The sequence below is a fragment of the Chelon labrosus genome (assembly GCF_963514085.1).
Source record: "Chelon labrosus genome assembly, chromosome: 3".
NCBI lineage: Eukaryota > Metazoa > Chordata > Actinopteri > Mugiliformes > Mugilidae > Chelon > Chelon labrosus.
Genome location: NC_140339.1, coordinates 17,798,987 through 17,812,758, shown reverse-complemented (window position 1 = coordinate 17,812,758; position 13,772 = coordinate 17,798,987). Strand labels below are relative to the sequence as shown.

At 41.5% G+C, this 13,772-nt stretch overlaps 2 protein-coding genes across 3 annotated transcripts; both read left to right on the top strand.

Moving 5' to 3' along the window:
- Positions 1-151: 151 nt before the first annotated feature.
- Positions 152-6,996, top strand: chrna3 (cholinergic receptor, nicotinic, alpha 3; the record flags this gene model as incomplete). The annotated part of the gene is made up of 6 exons (XM_084541815.1): positions 152-411; positions 855-994; positions 3,038-3,082; positions 5,154-5,263; positions 5,567-6,767; positions 6,868-6,996. Exons 1-6 carry the CDS (start codon positions 180-182, stop codon positions 6,994-6,996), a joined length of 1,857 nt encoding a protein of 618 aa, XP_084397941.1. The 5' UTR covers positions 152-179.
- Positions 6,997-9,677: 2,681 nt separating this feature from the next.
- On the top strand, positions 9,678-13,501 carry LOC311509799 (uncharacterized protein). Of its 2 annotated transcripts, XM_084574912.1 has the most exons (8): positions 9,678-10,282; positions 10,360-10,680; positions 10,806-10,892; positions 11,009-11,033; positions 11,188-11,261; positions 11,508-11,610; positions 11,842-11,897; positions 13,382-13,501. In XM_084574912.1, the coding sequence occupies exons 1-8, from the start codon at positions 10,084-10,086 to the stop codon at positions 13,384-13,386; spliced, it is 870 nt and encodes a 289-aa protein (XP_084431038.1). In that variant the 5' UTR covers positions 9,678-10,083; the 3' UTR covers positions 13,387-13,501. The 2 variants fall into 2 exon arrangements, with proteins under 2 accessions (XP_084431038.1, XP_084431037.1); XM_084574911.1 differs by lacking the exon at positions 13,382-13,501 and having other exon boundaries at positions 11,842-12,654.
- The last annotated feature ends 271 nt before the right edge of the window (positions 13,502-13,772 follow it).

Below are 13,772 nucleotides of genomic sequence, written 5' to 3'. Positions count from 1 at the left end.
GGGGGATAGTGGTCAAGTCTCCTGCCTTGGGGAACTGACCGAACAGTTCAAAATGAAAGATCTGATTTGTAGAGGTGAGTGGGGAAATTCGCACCGCTGAATTGTTTCCTCTTGTTTTATTTAATTAGATAACTGGTTGCTCGTGTGTTTTTTCTTCCTCCTCTATTTTTCTGCGCTGGATGGCTGCTGTCAGTGACTGGCTGTGCGCCTCGGTGGCTCAGCCTCCCTCTCTCTCTGCTCTCTGGTCCTGTCGGCAGCTGCGGACGCGCTTTCTCTCCTCACACTTTCTCCTCCTGTCTGCTCCTCGGAGCGCTGCTGCCGCTGACCCCGGATTCATCAACTCCAACAAGATGAGAGACAGATTTTGCTTCACGTTTCCCACCTGTTCTCTCCTCCTGTGTCTCCTATCAGGTGAGCAATAAATATGTTATTTTAACATCTTACTTACTTGTTGCTTTACGTAGATGAGCTTAGAATTATAGTTACATGCTGGGTCTAATGAGGATGCCATTTGTGGGCAGGTTGTATCACATCACCATGTTTAATCTTGGTCATAGTTTAAATTTGCTCAAATTCATAAAAATCTTTAATTTTAGTTTTAGGCAACAGTGAATTCATGTAGCATTGGCAGCTATTCATGGAAAGAGACAGAATGTATTTCTAACGTTGCCAAATACTATTCTGGAGCCTGAGGGGGAATGTTGAAGAAAAATTACAAATTTGGACTTGAACATATGAAAGGCAAATTAAAAGAAACAAACACACGTCACATTTGTTAGCTGTCATGCAAACAAGCTGTCTGGTAATCTAAACCACATTGCAGTGAGCTATCCTGACACTCTGCTCTCATTCAGGAGCCTCGTGTTCAGACGCAGAGCACAAGCTCTTCTCTGTCATATTCTCCAGCTACAACCAGTACATACGGCCGGTGGAAAATGTGTCTGACCCGGTCATTGTGCAGTTTGAGGTGTCCATGTCGCAGCTGGTCAAAGTGGTGAGTAGCCCACAACATATTCTTCCTGTGTTTCTATGCCGGCAGTGGCTGTGATTTATGTGGACAGCTATTTCATCACAGTCAGACCCTGCTAGGATGAAAAAACAAGGACGGTATTGAGTATGGAAGATCTGAACATGCTCCTTTCACAGCTCAAAATAAATAGGCTGTGTGCTGATGTGTGGACAACAAAGTTTCAGAGAAGTAGGATGCCCTCTGAGACACTTGAGACACTCCTAACACACAGTTGCTTCTGGCTTATCTCCCTGAGGAGGGAACTAGATTAAAAAAAAAAAAAAAGGGGGGCAGTGGCTGTTTGTCTGGCCAAGACAAGATGGGAGATGTCAGCTGTCTGAGCACCTCTCGGTTTAGGCAGCCTCTGTCACTCAGTCCCTGCCACTTCGGATGTGCACCCGTGGGTTTAGCTGGAGTTTGTTGACTGCAGACTGGCGGGCCAGACGCACGACTCTCTCCCTTGACAGGTTCAGCGAGGAAAATTAAGCAAAAAGGATTGTGTTTGACAGGGAATCCGGCATCATTCTCAGAATAAAAGACCTGTGTACAATTTCCTGCATCCCCCATTGTGTAGTGCTTTAGACATTTTATCAAAATCTAATGTTCTTGATTCACGCTAATGGAACAGTTATAGATGTAATGCATTTATCTGCTTTTATGTCCAACTAAGATGTCTTAAAAAAACACTTACTGTATTTCTCTCACTGTGCATAAACCCGAGTTGAACAGCATCTTGTTTTTCTGTTAATTAAACAAACAACATAGACTAATCTCTTGACACACACATCATTCCCATCTAACTCTTGGCATGAAAAAGTCAGACAATCATTTTATAAGTCATGTTCTACGAGAAGGAAAAAATGTTCTAGAAACGGTATAACATTATTTGACTACATTTAAAACTGTGCCCACAAGGTTTCTGCGTGACGGATTAATGTGGGCTCTGACACCTTGCAGCCCATCTCAATTTTCTCCCCCTTTACCTGTGTAGACGCAATTTGTAATTATTTCCCCGGAGGACTTAAACAAGTATTGAAGACCTGTCTGGATCTCGAGATAAAATTGAGGAGAGGATATTTTGTTATATTCCTCTTAACTCACTTAATGTAGCGGGCCACCAGAGACCCCAGTGCTGATGGATGACTGGTATTCCCTCTGCACACCTGGTGCACCTAACCCAGATGCAATTGGTATCGGTTCGCCTGCACCAATTACAACACGGCTGTATGGGCTCATTTAGACCATCAATAGCTCATCAGCCGAGCTGCCTGAGTCATCATCCCGCAATCAGGGACTGTACCATAGAAGCGCTGGGCAGCGGCGGTGGGTGTTTTGTGGTTATACATTAGAAAACAGATTGTTCCTCAAATGTGAAAGTAAAGATAGGAGACAGTTAGCTTAGCTTAGCTTAGCTTAGCTTAGCGACAAGAAACAGTGTGGGTCTTAACAAAACTGGCCTACTGGTAAAGCCCACTAATTAACACACTATGTCTTGTTTAATTGATTTATTTTTGCTGTTTTGTGTCTCGGCTATTAATGTTCAATAAAATCCCCAGTAAAGATGATCAATCTAGATCACCCTGTGGCCTTCTATCCACCTGTGCTTACCACAGGACCTGGGAGCTCCCCCGGATGGTCACACGAATGGTTAATGTTACGCACTCGGTCATGAGATTGGTTCATTCACGGTCTAAGTCACACATACACCTTACCCCTACAGATTTTCTCCCCTCCTCTCTTTAGTCCCTCTGCTCCAGCGCTACCACTGACTTGTTAGAATGAAAGTTGAGGCTGTGCTGCGACCTCCCGGCTCCAGCTGTCACATGTGTTATGCTCCAGGCGTGGAGGACTCAGGTGTTCCTCCTCTGAAACCTCTTGTCCGGCATACGCAGAGGCCTGAGCCTGCAGAAAGCACACAAACAATCCTCCGTGGTGAACTGAACGATCGCATGTGACAGCTTTCTTCATGTTTCGATTTAAAATGTTAACATGTTTATTTCTTTGTTTTAATGCCTACGCTGTACACAGGATGAAATCAATCAGATCATGGAGACCAATCTGTGGCTGAGACATGTAAGTTTACAATCCCTGACTGTGCAAATAGACCTTGAGCAAGGGCGTCAAGTATGGATCCAGCCTTCTGTCATACATGATTCTTTGGATCTAGAGCAACAGGCTGAATTATTCATGGGAGGAAGCTTCTTAAACACATCGATCCTTGTAATGCTTTTTTCAGGGGAAAAACATATAAACCCAGTGAAGTTAGATTTTAATTATTCTGAAATAGTTTGACACTGGTTTAGAATCATAATCTACAACAGTAATATCGATGCCCTGACAGAAACCTTTAGGCAGCTGCAGTTAAACTGAAAGTGAGAGTTTAAACCTGAGTTAAAGTCATTTGTGAGGCTACAACAAAAATAAAGCTAGTGTCCATACATTTTGCATGGTTGATGTTTTAGTTTCCCACATGGTGCCTCAGCTCCCGTGATGCATTGTGCAGTGAGTCGAATGAGGAGGGGTAGGTCTCCAGGTCCCATTTTACAAATGCTGAGTAAATCCTCATCTGTACTAGAGCCGTGTTTCTGCTGAGCTGTTATTTGGTATTAAGAGCATTGTTTTTCTTAGTTTAATCACCCGCTGTTTTAGAGTATCTTTGAGCACTGCTCAGAAAACAACGGAGAGGCACATTTTCTCTGCCGTCCATCTCTTACTAAACACCAAATACATGCTGTTTGGTGATTAAGTGAAATCTTTACAGCTCTCTGAGGTTGCTTTAGTGTTGTAGTTTCATGAGTCTCACAAGGACCACTGGTTGCCCTCCGGGGAGGGTCAAAAACTGTGGCCAAAAAGGTCCATAAAACTCACTATAAACTGTGATCTAATTTAGCTCCTCACACACACACACTTACAAGCTCTGTTTATATGTCACATGTGAAGATGATGACTTTTCATGGTTTCTATGAGAGACATTTTACAACAGTGCTTTTTAAATTAGATAGTCATGAGGATGCATGTGGTACCTTCTTGCTTTTATGTTTCCCACCATTATTAAAAACAAAACAAAACCAAAAAAAAAACACAATCTAATTTAAATAGTAATAAATACAATTAGTGTTAGCCATCCTGGTGGTCAGTCCGCTACTTTTGTCTGGGGTTTGTCGCACAAGGACCCAAATGCAAGACACAGGGATAAGGCATGAGGCATTAATAAGGCAAACCAAAAACAGGTACAATCTAAAAACCAAGAATACGAGAAACTGAACAGGAACACAAGCAGGAGTGAACACCACAGGGATAACAGCACAAAAGAAGATGCAACAAACGATGACTTGACAGGGGTAGCAGGACAGCTAAACAGGGTTAACATTAAAGAACAGAACAGGGGTAACATAGCAGACAACTCGACAGAGGGCAAAGGCAAAGGCAGGGCTATATATACACATGGGCAGAGGGGTGACAAGACACAGGTGAGACTAATGAGGGCGGAGCACACAAGGAGAAACCAATGGAACAATCAAAGGGAAAAACACAGGAAGTAAAACAAGAGGAGAAACACCAAGGAAAACCAAACAGGGTCACAGAAAATACTTAAAACTATGAACCATGGAAGCTCAGGCCTAGATCTCTGCAGCTGTTGGTGTTGGATTGTTATAAAACTCAGGTTTGACAGTAAATGGCCACCAAAGGAGGCATCACTGTGATCCCCTTATTATTCTTCTACAATGTACATATATATATTTCACTGTAAGAACTCACAAACAGCTTCAATAACAAATGAAAATCAATCCATCCATTTATCCATACTGTACATGCTGTACATAATTATTTATCCTGCAGAGTCACAGGGGGCTGGAACCTGTCCCTGGCTGATATTGGGTGAAGGCCGGCTTTAACTCATTAAAGGTCACAAGTCTATCACAGGGCGGGATCTCTGTAATATTTTATTAATTAATGAACAGGGATTTTTATTTTTTTTTTAACTCACAATCTGGTTGAACGGTCAGATTTAACAACTTGATCTCAGTTCAGATGAAATAGTAGAGGAAATCTGATTCAAACACAATTTGTTCATATATGCATGTTCCTCTGAAAATGTTGTCTTTTTATTTTATTTAATGAATAACTCTGATATGTTTCTCAGATCTGGAACGACTATAAGCTCAAATGGAACCCAAAAGATTTCGGTGGCGTTGAGTTTATCAGAGTACCGTCCAGCAGGATATGGAAGCCAGACATTGTGCTGTACAACAAGTGAGCATAACTGCCACAGCTTCATCATTGGTTATTGGGTGCTCTTGCTAACAATGACAAACCACATCCGTCTCCATTACTCTGTCATTTTGAGTATTCTTAATTGAGGACAAACAGAACATCTGAGATTACAATTTACTGAAACCACAAGGCATTTTCTAAACTGATATTTCCATAACAAAAAAAAACAGTCAGTTGTTTATGTCATTTAATTTCATTTTCAGTTACTGCCCTTCATCTTCATCTTTCACCCATTTCTTTCTATTTTGTTTCCTCACTCGTCATTTCCACATCTTTCTACAGTGCAGTTGGAGATTTCCAGGTGGATGACAAAACAAAGGCCCTGCTTCGTTACAATGGGGACGTTACCTGGATCCCTCCAGCCATATTCAAGAGCTCCTGCAAGATTGACGTCACGTACTTCCCCTTTGACTACCAAAACTGCACAATGAAGTTTGGCTCTTGGACCTACGACAAGGCCAAGATCGACCTGGTGCTAATTGGCTCGACCATTAACCTCAAGGACTTCTGGGAAAGCGGCGAGTGGGTGATCATCGACGCACCCGGCTACAAACATGACATTAAGTACAACTGCTGCGAGGAGATCTACACAGATATCACATACTCCTTGTACATCCGCCGCCTGCCCCTTTTCTACACTGTCAACATGATCATCCCCTGCCTCCTCATCTCCTTCCTCACTGTGCTCGTCTTCTACTTGCCCTCGGATTGCGGTGAGAAAATCACACTGTGCATCTCCGTCCTGCTGTCTTTGACTGTCTTCCTCCTCGTCATAACTGAGACCATCCCCTCCACCTCGCTAGTGATACCCCTGATTGGCGAGTATCTCCTCTTCACCATGATTTTTGTCACCCTCTCTATTGTCATTACTGTTTTTGTGTTGAACGTCCACTACCGCACACCAAAGACACACACCATGCCTTGTTGGGTGCGGACTGTGTTCCTGGGACTGCTGCCCAGGGTGATGTTCATGACCAGGCCAGAGAGGGACCCGGAGAAGGTGACTGTGGCTGACAGCGTTCAAGTGGTGCATTCAAGACCCTGTGCCATTCATTCATCAGGTTCTCTGCAAAAGCAGCACAAACCTCAGGCCCTGGCCTCCAGCGTGGTCTCAAGCCTGACGAACCGCCACAGGCTTCTTAACAACACCGAGCTCGCCAATCTCAATAATCTGAGCGGAGACTCAGCTAAATGTGCTGGTTCTGGGTTCTTGTGCTGCGAGGGGCGATGCAACTGCTGCTGGCAAAAGAGATCCAGCAAACTGCCCGCAGACTCTGGAGGAGGGAGCGGCGGACTAAGCAGCCTCGGGCCCCTGACTGGAGGCAATGCTGTTGGGGTTGGAGGAGGGAGTCAGTGCTCCAGCTCAGAGTCTCTGGATGGTGGAATAATGTCCTTGTTGCCTCTCTCACCTGAGGTTAGAGAGGCTATTGAGAGTGTTAAATACATAGCAGAGAATATGAAGCTACAGAATGAAGCAAAGGAGGTGAGTAGACGTTCACACACATGTATATACTGTAGCATGCATTAAGAAGATAGTGTTTCAAGGAAACAATGTCACTGTATCACTGAATTTTTTTTCACAGGTTCAGGATGACTGGAAGTATGTTGCCATGGTTATCGACAGGATCTTCCTGTGGGTTTTTGTCCTCGTGTGCATCCTGGGAACAGCTGGCCTCTTCCTCCAGCCTCTATTACTCGGAGAGGACATCTGATTCACAGTGACAAAACTAATACTCCAGACGACTGAACTGCACAGCATTTGTTACAAATAAGACTCTGGCCGTGACATCGAGAAAGAAACACAGAGCATCCAAATTCAAGGAGACAGACGAAGGAGGATCAGTGACTTTTTTTTTTGGTTTGTTTGTTGCTTTAAGGATTTTGAGGATATGGCTGACAAGAAAAAATGGGAAGCGCCACGTTGCATTTCAGACAACTCAGAAGTTGAAAGTTTACAACTCCTGCTTGGAAAAATATGACAGTATGGCTCAGAGATCTGACTGGAACATTTTGCGAATTTAGGTTCTCTGACCTTTCAGTATGGCAGCATCCACAGAACTGTAACTTTATTGGTACATGGAAGGCTATTGTGTGTTATAGTCTGACTAAAATATTCATATGTGACATAAGAAGGCCAAGTCAGCAGTAGTGATAGTTTGCATTTGCTATTCTGAGTCGTGGAAATCTCCCCTGTCAGAATTTTCATCTAGAAAATGTTCCACTTCCGATGTGAATGGAGTCCATCATCATCAACTTAATTGTATAGGTGCAGCGTTGCAGTGGGTTGTAGTGTAATGTATAATGCAAAATAAGCCACTACCCTTTCAGAATCCATACTGGGTGCCATGCCAAAAAGTATATACAGTACAGTCCAAAAGCTGGAGTCAGATGAGTATAATGCTGTGAAGTGATGACGCTTTCAAAAATAATGCCAATCTGTTAACGCCATAAAAAGTCCAGTAAACAGAGAAAAAAACTGAACTTGGCTTGATGAATGAACCCGGTGCAGTTCATTTGTGTAATTAGTCTTCCTCAGTGTCTTCTATCCCATGATGTTGAGATGGGATTTGTCCGTGGAGGCCATAGCATCTATTGCAGGACTCTTTGTTCTACTTGTCCCTAAACATAATCTAATCATTGCAATCCTGCACACTTAGTCTGGGAGCCATCAGACTAATGACGTAGTATCATGGATAAAATGGATTGAAATGTAAACTTGTGTAGAGGTCAAAACATTTGCACAACACTGTACATAAATAACATAGCAGTCTGAAAGTTTTGGGGTTTGATTTACTATGTATGGGTTGATGGTGGGTGTTTACAGACGGCCTAAAACCAACCGTGTTCAAAAAGAGACATCCTGTGGTAATTCTTTGTCACTGCAAGGGACTTCCTGGATGTTACGTATTCTCACTTGTAAGATTGTTTACTAATGTTTAAAATGTTTCAGGTGCATTAAGTGCTTAATCTTCCTGGACAGTGTAATGACTTAAGGAAATGTTAATTGGAGTTTTTGTCTGTGTGAATATTCACTCATGGAGGGTTTGGAAAGTGAAAAAAAACAAAAAAAAAACACTTGTAAATACTGATAACACATACTTTTACTCACATTTCTGTGTAAATAATCTTGAAAACTGTTACATAAAGATGAATATTAGACGTTGGTTTCTTTGAGATATAAAAATTCTGAGACTGGAGACAAAAGCTGTGTGATGTATATGAAATCTCATGGAGGTCGCAGAGGGTCTGTTAATTACTCATTTTTCCCCTTCATGTGTGCCCACTGGGAGCTAACTCAACTTATCAGATCACAACGGATATGGAAAGCATGGAAGGAAGGAAACTGGCTGCCCCCAAACAATTCTTGCATGCAGTTTCTTTAAAAAATACTGCAGGTCGGACGCTGGAAGGTGCAAAGGTCGTATAGAAATACAGTATACAGTGTATACTGTTTATATTCACTCACTAGACAGTTCAGTCAGGACAATAGCGAAGATAGACAGACACTTTACTTATCCCGAGGGGAATTCAGCATCCAGCTGCATCTGTACAGCAATGGCAAAATCATATAATTAGCATGTCCAATGTCAAGCCTCTTGAGACAATTTGGATTATTACTGATGACCCTATATAAACTAAATATAAGAAAACAAATGCATATAACTACCCTGCACTAAAGCCTATCTTCATGAGGGTTATAGTATTTTAGCATTTGATAAAAATAACTACAAGAGCTGTTGATTCAACATGTGTTTTCTTTTTTGGAGGCTGTGGTTAACAGTACTATTGACTTGTGTTGTACTGACACATGTTTCTATTATGTTGACAACCCAAGGTCCCCAGATCATTATAACAGTCAACAGAAGGGGGATTCAGTGCAGGACTGTTATATAAGGGTGCTATTTGTTTTCACTTCTAGTGCACCTAACGAACTGGCAAGTCAGTGGCTAAAAATCCAGAGCAGATGGTGAGCAATACGATTACAAGGAAATGCAGCCCATATTAATTGAATGCTGACTGGGAAGCGCAGACAGACAGTGTATTAAGTCTAGGTCACATATGATAACAAACCCCTGGCTAATGAATTTAATCAAAGCTCAGTCAGAACTCATGTTGCTCATCTGCAGGAAACGTCCCAAACAGATACTGTTGTGATGTATGAGACAAATGAGTTTCTGAAGGTATTATTTCCTGAGCATTATGCCTTCCAAGAACCGAATAGGGGTTGCTGATACTAAAGTAAAAGTAAAAGACAGCAGATGAATGTCAGAAGTAAATTTTAACCTGTGATGTTAATTTTGGTACAAAATCGTTGAAATGTCACAAGCCAGGAAGTGGTTGATCGTATCTGCTGCATGTTTACTCTAAAAGCTTTCTGTAGGTGTGGACAAGAACCTAATAGACGCCGCTGTAGGGTTTCACAACTTGTGCTCCGGAGACGGACTAACGAAGCTGCATTGCTTGTAATGATGAACATAATCATCGCTCTTCTGTGTGAGTATATTGACGGCTGGTATCTGCTCACCCTGCATGTTTAAGTTGGCATGATTCATTTCGTTTAACACTGTTTTTTTTCTTGAAGGTGCGCTTGCAAATCAGGTCGCAAGTCAAACCAAAGGTGAGCCAAGTTTCCCTCATTCAAATATTTGTACATTAATACTGTTACAGTGCAGTTATCAACTCTGTGCTGTCTTGCAGGTATTTTTCCTGCGAAGATCCTGACCCAGCAGAAAACTGTTAGCGAGAACAGTGACCTTTATATAACCTGCAGCACATTTGGAAAGAAGAAACTCCCAGTGATGTCCGTTTATCTGTGGAAAGATGGAGCTGGGATCAAGAGAGCGACACAGAAGCAAGACAAAGATGATGTCACCTTCCACATACCCAGAGTTGGTCTTGAGTACAGTGGAAACTACAGCTGTGTTTATTCACAGTTTGAACACCCTCCCTCCAGTATAACAGATAAAGGAGAAGACATCATTGAAATTCAGGTTATAGGTAATTATTTCTGCTCCTAGAAAAGAATTGCCTCCGGGGTTATTTTCTTTCCACTCATTTCTCCTGCTGCCATGCAGCCAGTTTTGTCCCAGCAGATATTTTTTTAGCTGGGCCGAGTACTGTTTACGAGGGAGACTACACTGAATTCAGGTGTTCGGTTTCTGACATCCTGCGTACGCCCGGTGATTGCCAGCTCATCCAATCTTTCCTGAAGAAGAATGAGACCATCCTCCAAGTGCAAGCATTTAATGTCACTCATATGGAGACGACGTTCGCCATCCAAGACACAGTAACGAGGGATTCGGGTCATTACAGCTGCGGGGTGCTGCCGTCGAAATGCATCCAAGAGCATGAACACGCACAATATGGGAAAAACAGTGTATATCTCGAGGTCAGAGGTGAGGATGTCATAAAATAATGTTTAAAAAATGCATTTGTTTCCCTATCTGCTGCAGTCAGTGCATTCATTTTTCTGAGTTTTGTTTTTTCAAGACGCACTCATCGTGTCTGCTTTCGTTTCCAGGAAGTTTTACCCAACTGGTGATTGGTGGAGTGGTAGTACTGGTACTGTTTATCGGCCTGTTTCTGTTGTGGATCTTTTGCATACCAGGTCGGAGAAATCAAAAATCTAATTGCTCAGTTTTACAATCTGTATTTTGTTGTGTATCTAGAAGGAAGTTCTGTATGAGATGAACATAAACTGTTTTATTTTGTCTGTTTCAACAGGCCACTCCACTTTGCGCTGCCCACGGTAAAGTTTTATTCAGCCTGACTGATGTTTGAGGCACTTCTTGGTTCTGTCTTTTGTATGAATAGACTTTTCATATGAATGTGCCGCTGCCATTTACAAATAATAGCGGCATGATAAATGGCCTTGCTAATTGTTGTATCGTGTTTTCTTACAGTGCAATGAGTCAGCTGGCTGTTACAGAGGAATATCCGGTGCAGACAGAGGAAGAGGGTCTGCAAGACCAGGGCGGTATGTTGAAAATGGGATTACCATAAAGATCTGGAGAACTAAAATAAACATAGTCTAGTGAAATTCTGTTCCGTTACAATCCAAAAGAAAAAAGAGAGAAAGATAAAAAGACAGGGTGCATAAATCATTAAGGAATATCTTTAGGCAAAGCACTATATACTACTGTCAAGATTAATTGTTAATAAGAATGATATATAAGTAATAGTAGATTTTATTTGTCCCTCTTTATTAATTTAATCTTCTCAGTAAAAGAAGAAGAAAAGAAAGAGGAGAAAGAAGAAGAAGATGAAGAAGAAGAAGAAGAAGAAGAAGAAGAAGAAGAAGAAACTTTCAATTCGGAGGAAGGAGAGTAAGAACATCAGTTTTAATACAAATTATTACTTTAATCTTACTTTTATGCACATTTCAAATGAGCTGTCCTGTGATTGTGTACATTAGAAATAGCATGAAAATGTAAATCAATTCTTTCTGCTTTTGTTTTCTGATTTCATTCAACTTGACATGTTTAACATTATTATTATTATTATTATTATTATTATTATTATTATTAATGCTCAGCCTGCCAACCTTTTCTCATCAGCTATCAGAATGGTCCGACTGACTATGATGATTGTGAGGGAGTCTACAGTATTGCAGGTAAGTCTTCACCTACCAGTGTTCAGCTACTTTGTAGTTGCCATTTTACAGTCATGCAAATGATTCCTAACATCCAGATGTGAGGATGAGTATGATGACATTGGTCAGACGTGTGTCAGCTCACAAGTTGCCACAGTGCTGTAGGTCATCATAGTGTAGCGTGTACAAAAGTAGAGTCACTCGTTAAATTCATCACTTGTTCCTCATTACACTGTTAGACAGATCTTTAGATGCTGTGTGCAATGTGAAGGCAAATTGGACATGAAAATGAGAATAGCAAAATGGTGCGTGCTTTTTATGGTGCTGTCTGTTATTAGTTTCAATGGAAAACCACAAGTTCACTTGCAGCAGTGTAGGGCAGACGTGCATACAGTCGCATAAGCTAATTCTGGCCTGTAACACGGTCGAAGAAAAGATTCATCAAAGCAAGAACTGACATACGAGCAGCTAAAAAGAAACAAGCACAGCCGCTGTTTAATTGCAAACTTTCCAACCACAGATGATCCGCCTTCAAGACCAAGTCAACGAAGTCTCTATGCCACAACCTCCAAACATAAAAAACATTTAATCCAGCGCTCACCAGATTCTACTGTCAATTAATTGCCTGCTTGTTTCGTGAAAGTAAGACAATGTTAAAATTTAAGTTGCCTTTTTCTAGATGTGTGGTGGCTGTGAAACATCTGATCTTACAGAGGAACCATATATGTTAACTTTAGTACACACTTTAAATTGTGTCTCTGTGCCACATAGCGAGGTCTAGAAGCGTGTGGCTTTCACTCAGCCAATCAGCAAAGGTCAAAGCAGCATTCTCAGGTCAAATCAGGGTCAAATGTGGTCTTCAAGGTCCACCTATGAACGCTGAGTGTAGCTGCTTTATTCGGCACCACCAAGAAGAGGCCTAATGTTGTCTAATGTGATAATGTGAAGTACCTGAATCAGCACTTAATGTTCTAAAATACACGTTTACATTTATCACTTAAAGGCAAGGAAGCATATATTCCCAAATCATATAATTCATATAATGTAGAATACAAAATCAAAATCTAATTGCTGATACCAACATAATCTTGTCATCTGGATTATACGTTACATACTGTAATGTTCATAACGTAGCAAGTTATAATATTATATACTTACTGGAACTCAACCCCATCTTTTGATATGTCATTGTCCGTATTAGCCTGTGAATGTTACATTACTACATGTAATTGCATTGCTGTCTTTGCATCTTTATTAAGTTGTTATTGCTGCAAACATTCAAAGAACAACAAACAAAACAGTGGGTGGCTTTTATTGTGAGGCAGTCACAAAGACGCCACAGAGCATGCCTCAGTGTTGGACAAACAATATGCTGTACATCTGGATGTGGGGCATTTTGAGCCTAATGTGCATACTATGTAAATGTGCTGTATATATGTGTTTATTTGAGCTTGATGTACAGCAGCTGCCTGCTTCAGTTGTTAACTAGTGTGTCCTCATTAAAGTTTAGCCAAGGAGTTCGACGACATCAGCAGCACTGACTGTGATGACTTCTCCAACTGATGGTCTACCGGGTCCTTTCTCTTACTGCTGCTGCTCTCCCGTGAGAAGTACAACTGGAGAGCTTATGGAAAGAGGACAGTGGCTGGTTTGCGCCATTCTACGTTGTCTTAAATAACAGCCTGACAATATGAATATTCATCGACAGTACATAGCGGCATTTCTCTGTGTTTTGCTGCATCAACTTTTAAATCTAATAAAGTACAGTGAAATCAAATAAGTAAACGTAAATGCAACTCCTTGTCCACTGTCATTGTTACACAGCCTGTGCGAATACCTCACAAATCATCCTCTGAACATTACCGTAAAAAAAAAAAAAAGAAAAAGAAATTCCTG

Coding starts and splice junctions, on each gene's coding strand:
- LOC311509799 (XM_084574911.1), top strand. CDS start 10,084: ATGTCCGTTTATCTGTGGAAAGATGGAGCTGGGATCAAGAGAGCGACA. Junction 10,893..11,008: donor GTGGATCTTTTGCATACCAG/GTCGGAGAAATC, acceptor CTGTTTCAACAG/GCCACTCCACTTTGCGCTGC. Junction 11,262..11,507: donor GGGTCTGCAAGACCAGGGCG/GTATGTTGAAAA, acceptor TAATCTTCTCAG/TAAAAGAAGAAGAAAAGAAA.